This window comes from Solanum tuberosum, unplaced genomic scaffold (genome assembly GCF_000226075.1).
Source record: "Solanum tuberosum cultivar DM 1-3 516 R44 unplaced genomic scaffold, SolTub_3.0 scf00008, whole genome shotgun sequence".
NCBI lineage: Eukaryota > Viridiplantae > Streptophyta > Magnoliopsida > Solanales > Solanaceae > Solanum > Solanum tuberosum.
Window position 1 is genome coordinate 1,977,321 of NW_006238934.1, and position 6,579 is coordinate 1,983,899.

The window sequence follows — 6,579 nt, forward strand, 5'->3', positions numbered from 1 at the left end:
CATAGGTTCAGGACAGTCATAAGTGATTACTCATGGAATTGTGGGACAAGAGGCTAATTTAGTTGCAACTGCACTGGTCACAATCGAGAATATCTTGGTACAGCTGACAATAATGTAATGTAAGATAATGAATGATAATCCACCAAAATATTGGTAGTGCTATCTGCTATTTTTTTGCAATGTCAACCGTTATCAGCAGATGAGCTAAAATTTTCAGTAGGATGTGATAATTATACTGTGTTTTATCAATCTGGATTATCAAAAGCATCGATGTCACATTTTTCTGATTATACATAATAATTACGTTTCAATTCCAAACAAGTCAATATTGATTATACAAATTTGTATTGTCCATGTTGCTTCGTTTAAGTCAATCTCTTTTCACCTCTGGGATTCTAAATTTCTATTCAATAAAGTAATAACCTGTTATCTGCTACACAGCTACAAATGAAGCTGTTATAGGTCCAAACAAGGGAACGTTGGCCATATGAGTATATGAGTTTCTTAGTTGACCAACAAAAAAAAAAAAAACTATGCTCAATCCCAAGCAAGTTGGAGTTTTTTAGTTAGGTATGAAGACAAAATCCATGGGAAGTCCAGTGCACAAAGCATCCACATTAGCAAGGCCAAAAAGGGAATCCACTACCAGAAAACTCACCAAATCATTACCAGGAAATACTCCTTCAAAGTGGAATAAATAAGCTTCCCTGCTCCAATGGATTTAATCCTCCTTCTCCTTCTCATTACTGAACCTGTGCCGTCTTGTCCCTCCCCCTGTTCATATTGTCTACTTTCATCTCATGGATAAAAATCTGCAAAGAGAGCTAAAAGATACTCAGACAAACAGCAGTAAGTCCAAAAGGCAACATTCTTTTCTCACCTCACTATGAAAGCAAAATAGTAACAAGGTACAAATGGGAAAGGGAAGTAACAGAGTGAAAAGAGTTAGAAGTATATTCAAGAAAAGAACATCTCATATTGCAAAATATATTAGAATATTGGCATACAGATTGACGCAAACTGTAAAGTGACACAAGCATATCATGAGTTCTTTATCAAACTACACAACCTGAAGAGCTTAGGAGGGGCAAATAGACATAGATTTAATAGGTATAAAATAGTCATTTCAAATGGTAATGGAGATATCTCATAGCTAATATAATTATAAGATTACTCCCATGATGATGCAAAAAGTTGGAGCTACTAGGCATTTGGACTATTCTTGAAGAAAAATTTTGTGCAAAAAGAATAAGTGCATAGAGAGTTGCAGTTTTCTTAAGGGTTGCAAATGTTCTGTGAGATGAACTCCACTTAAATGTTTTTTCCAAAAGATTATAAGATCTTAACCAAACAAGTCTCTGGCAAACAGAACCTCATGCTTCGTTTCTTTTGAAAGTTACAGACAGCTTCAGAAGGCAGACTATCGAAAACAAGTACAAGAAAGTCACATATATGGCCAGTTTATTGCTTGCCTGATAAATTACTTGGAACCCAATTCTATGAATCAGCAGAGAGTGTTGGCAACTTTGACAAGTGTGCTTGGGTCTCGAAGTCAAGGAACAAAGGCCATGGCCATACTAACTTATTAACAATTGGACTGGGCGCTGCATAGATATTGTGCCTCAGAAGCCAATCAGCCACAATGATGAGACTTGCCACAAGCCATCTATTCTTTCACCTCAGTATTAAAGCACACTGCATATCTGAAAAGTCTTTTCCATCATCTAGTACAAGAAACACATCTGTGGTTCTTTTTCTTCTTCCTTGTGAGAATAACTGACACTAATATCACATGACTGTTGCACAAGAATGATCCAACTTCTAAAGCACATCATGCTTTTTGCTAAAAGCTTACACGCGGTATAGATTAAGATTAGAACTAGGCCACTCAGTCAAAAAAATGTGATGTTACCTACAAAGTTGCCATCATCCACCACTTCTTTCTTCTGGTTCTTCCATTCTCAAGAGAATATTGTACTGGACAACCAAGAAAGCAACATAGCTTAAAGAAAAAATGTGTGAGGTAGCAAAATATATTTTGAACCAAGAGCCTCCAAAGTTTGAGATAATACACTAAGCAGTGGTTTTCTCATCATGACTGTGTCAAAACAAAACTTATCTTTTAAGACCATAAAGTCCTCCAAATACTTACAGATATCATAGCCCTATCATCCTCCTGTAGATAAATGTGCTAAAATCATAAGAGGAATTCAAGCAGCTTAGATCTGACTATCTGAGCAGTGCCTTTGCTCTTTCTTGAATCTTTTGTAAATGTATAACAGATAATGTCGGACCATGTCCAAGGACAACATAAGATCTGCAATGACAAGCAACAAGCCAGGCACATTGAATCTCTGAGAGTGTCCTGCAATATATTCCTTTTATATAAAACATCTGGAGGATATATTGAACAATCTGTTATATCTCCAATTAGCTAAATTTGATTTACTTTTGATGTTTACGATTACAAATTCCTAGAACAACTTCACACACTAAATAAACGTCAACCATGAAGACTGCCCACGAGAGCAGAATATGCGCTAGCATCAGGTGTAAGTCCTGCCTCTATCATCTCATCATATAATCTGAAGGCTTCATCTGATCTGCCCTCTTTCGATAAGCCAGAAATCATTGCTGTGTAAGTCACCACATTTGGAACTAAACCTTCTCGAGGCATCTCGTTGAAAAGTTTCAGAGCATCATCTACCTTTCCTGATATGCATTCCCCGTGTACAAGTGAGGTGTATGTATAGAGATCAGGTTTCAGGCCTTTACATTCCATAACATTCTTTAGCTTATATGCTTCCTTCATCATACCCTTCTTGCAATAACCATCTATCAGGGTATTGTACGTTGCCGTATTAGGCTTAACTCCCTTTGCTTCCATCTCACGAAGTGTCCTTTTTGCTTCAACAAAATTTCCTTCCTTGGAATAAATACTGATCAAAGTTGTATGAGCAACTTCGTTTGGAGCTACGCCTCGATCCACCATTGAGAACAACCACGTCTTTGCTTCCTCACACCGATCTAACTTACACAATCCAGTAGCAATTATGTTATAAACATATACATCAGATTCATACCCTTTGCCCTCCATAATTTTTTGCAGCCTCCATGCTTCATCTATATTACCTTGCTTACAGTAACCATCCATCATTGTATTAAATATAACTGGACCTATATCAATCCCCTTACTTTGCATCTCATTAAGTAAAACTTCAGCAGCTTGCATCTGACCAGCCTTGCACAAGCAATTTATCAAAGCTCCATATGTGTGAGCATTCGGGATGAGACCCCTCTCCACCATTTCATCAAACACTGAAAATGCTTTTTTGACATTACCTAACTTACTACAACCACTAATCATAGAGGTGTATAAATGAACATCTGGCTCTATGCCTTTCCCTTCTATTTCCCTAAACAACCTCTCAACCTCTTTAAGATTGCCAATATTACAATACCCGTCAATCAGAAGAGTATAACCTGTCACATCAAGATCCAACCCCTCTTTCTCCATTGCCAACAAAATCTCCTTCAGAGCCACAAAATCTGGCATTTTCATACAAGCATCTAATAATGTATTGTAAGTGTACACATTTGGTTTCACCCCTTTACTAACCATCTCATCCATGAGTTTTCTTGCCTTGCTAACCTCTCCTACTTTACACAACCCGTCTATAACCATCGTCATAGAATACACTGTAATTCTCACATCAGATTCAACCATCATCTCGAAAAACTCAACCAGCGAGTCATACTGTTTTCGCCTTTTCATAGCAAGTAAGTAAACCATACAAGATCTATCATCTATCTCAAACCCACCATTCTTCATATACTCAAAAACCTCAAGAGCTTCCTTAAACCTCATACTATCAACATAAACCCTAAACAACATGTCAAACATCTTCCCCATAACTTTATGGTCTACATGATTCTCCCCCAAAAAAGAAGCTATTTCTAAAATTGGTTTCCTTAAACTATCATCAGAAGCAACAGTATGCAATATACTTTTGGCTTCAGCAAATTTCCTGGCTTTAAACAAGCGCAAAAACAAGGCTATGTGTGATTCAAGATTGGGCCTTTCGAAAGATTGATTTTTTTGGAGAAATTTGAAGAAACTTAAACAAGATTGTGTAGGAACAGATGGGTTTAAAAAAACAAGATGGGTTACTTGGGGATTAAGGTAGGAAGTTAGAGATGGGGGGATTTTCTTTGTAGAACTGAAATTTATCAGAGTATTGGAGATCAATTTAGCAATTTCTTCATTTGGTTTTTTGGAAAACAGTTGTTTTGCAGTTTGGTAAAACTTTCGAGTCGACATTTGAGAATAAAGTTGAGATTTTTACAATGGAAATTTTATGGGTTTAAAGAGATTACCGGAAGGTTGACACTGCTGACATGTTTTTCCGGTGACGGAGTCCAGTTCCCGGCGAGGTTTTGTTTCTTCAGTAACTGGGGAAGACGGCGTCAGCTGAATTTTAGCCCTTTTATAGTTCTGAAAGAGTTGAAATTTGGCCCAAATGCTTCTTGAAACATCCATTAAGTCCCTATTTTAAAGTTATGCTGTTTTTTTTTGTTTCCACCCGATGTCTGGTATCCACGTTGAATTCCAACTAAATTAAAATTCACGTCGGAAAGTTCCATATTGAAGAGCTGGTATCCACGTTGAATCTCAACTAAATTCGAATTCATGTCGAAAAGTTCCAGCGCTCTGATATCCACGTTGAATCCTAACTAAATTCGAATTCACATCGGAAAGTTCTAGCGCTCCCTAAGTTCCAAGGAAACAAGAACTTGAAACTCTGATCAAGGATGAAAGTGTGTGTGATTAGTGATAACTCCTCTTCATTGACTCATTGATTCAAAGATGTCTTTTTACTACAAGCCTTTCTCAGGGTGAAAAAAACAATTATCAAGTTTGGTTTTGTATATTTTTAATTTTTATCATCTATTTTTCTTTTTATTTTGTTGATTTCAAAGCGAGAAAAAACGAATGTCATTATTTCACATCACATAATATTCCTAAAAAAAAGCATAAGAATTTCCAAAATATACAACAATGTTTAATACATTCCCAAACAAAATAGTGAGGCTGCACCCCAGTTATACATTCCTTTCGTTTTACAAACCCTTGTTAATTCTAAACTTCGTTCACGAAGGAACTGAGCATAAATGCAGTATTGTCATGCTCTACTTCCTCTTCAGTTCTTTCAACATTGTCTTCACCTTGTCAACGTTTTCATAGCTCAGCATCTTCATCAACACTTCTCTTTCAACAATCTCTTACAACTCGCCGTTCCACTCAACTGTAATTGAATCTTCTCTCTATACTCAATCTGAAAAAGTTAAGTGTATCATCAGGCTGATACCAATTGTCTTCACAAATTCAGAAAAAGAGGAAAGTTGGTGACCAGAGTCTCTGTAAGGAAAATGAGGAATGCAGAAGGAGAACTTCATAGTACTCCACTGATGATCGAGCACATCCAGCTAAAATGGTCCTTATATGAGTGCCAAAAAATGTCTTTGAAGGTACTGTAGATTGCTTCAGAGGACATAATATATTCAGAATTTAATACGTCACAACTGTAACGTACTAGAAAGGTGTAAAAGAGAACATACCTATCAAAATCATAAACATTCATGATCACTCAGTTTATCTGTAATACAAATTTTTGAGAGGAGATATAGATTTAGATTTGCTCAATGTACATCAATCAAACAATATGAAAAAAGATACAAATAGTATAGTTATCTGGTGCTTCAATATTTGACAGATGAAACAGAGTTCTAAACTCTGCAAACATGTAATAATTCCTTGGAGTGATGTATCAATAGATAGAGGGATCATCCTAGAGCAATGTAGCCAACACAATCTAGTATATGCACTATATCCTGATTAGTCAAGAACTTCAAAAAGATGGCCTGAACTTTGGACTTACTGGAGCAATTTAAACTATGTAATAATCTCGAAAAGCTTCAAAGTAGCATCTACTTTTCCTGATATGCATTCCCGATGTAATATAAAAGGTGTATGTATAGACATTTGGGACATCATGACAATCCTTAAACCTTCTCTCATCGTACCTTTCTTACAATAACCATCTGCAGGGCATTGTAAGTAATTGTGTTACTTTAACTCCCTTAGTATCCATCTCAAACCTTCTTTCATCGTACCATTCTTACAATAACTATCTTCAGGGCATTGTAAGTAATTGTGTTAGACTTAACTCCCTTATTTTCCATCTCAAGGGTCTGACTTATGTGAAGTTAATGACTTACAAGTTAGTATATCCACAAGTGTAGGGTATGTAACAACACCGAGTGTTAGGCCTGCCTCTATTATCTGATTGTATAATCTGAAGGTTTCATTTGATCTGCCCTCTTTTGATAGGCCAGAAATCATCGTTCTGAAAGTCACCACATCCAGAACTAAACCCTTTGTAGGAATCTCGATGAAAAGCTTCACAGCAACATCTACTTTTCCTGATATGCATTCCCGATGTAATATAAGATGTGTATGTATAGACATCTGGGACATCATGACAATCCTTAAACCTTCTCTCATCGTACCTTTCTTAC

At 36.5% G+C, this 6,579-nt stretch overlaps 1 protein-coding gene and 1 long non-coding RNA gene across 3 annotated transcripts; both read right to left on the reverse strand.

Moving 5' to 3' along the window:
• Positions 1 to 267: 267 nt before the first annotated feature.
• Positions 268 to 4,501, reverse strand: LOC102578360 (pentatricopeptide repeat-containing protein At2g32630). Of its 2 annotated transcripts, XM_015309616.1 has the most exons (3): positions 2,153 to 4,501; positions 1,913 to 1,977; positions 268 to 812 (listed from the first exon to the last, which is right to left on the reverse strand). In XM_015309616.1, exon 1 carries the CDS (start codon positions 4,319 to 4,321, stop codon positions 2,504 to 2,506), a length of 1,818 nt encoding a protein of 605 aa, XP_015165102.1. In that variant the 5' UTR covers positions 4,322 to 4,501; the 3' UTR covers positions 268 to 812; positions 1,913 to 1,977; positions 2,153 to 2,503. The 2 variants fall into 2 exon arrangements, with proteins under 2 accessions (XP_015165102.1, XP_015165101.1); XM_015309615.1 differs by having other exon boundaries at positions 1,913 to 4,501.
• Positions 4,502 to 4,999: 498 nt separating this feature from the next.
• On the reverse strand, positions 5,000 to 6,236 carry LOC107060985 (uncharacterized). The gene is made up of 2 exons (XR_001473697.1): positions 5,620 to 6,236; positions 5,000 to 5,532 (listed from the first exon to the last, which is right to left on the reverse strand). It is a non-coding gene; the product is annotated as an uncharacterized lncRNA (long non-coding RNA).
• Between the last annotated feature and the right edge of the window lie 343 nt (positions 6,237 to 6,579).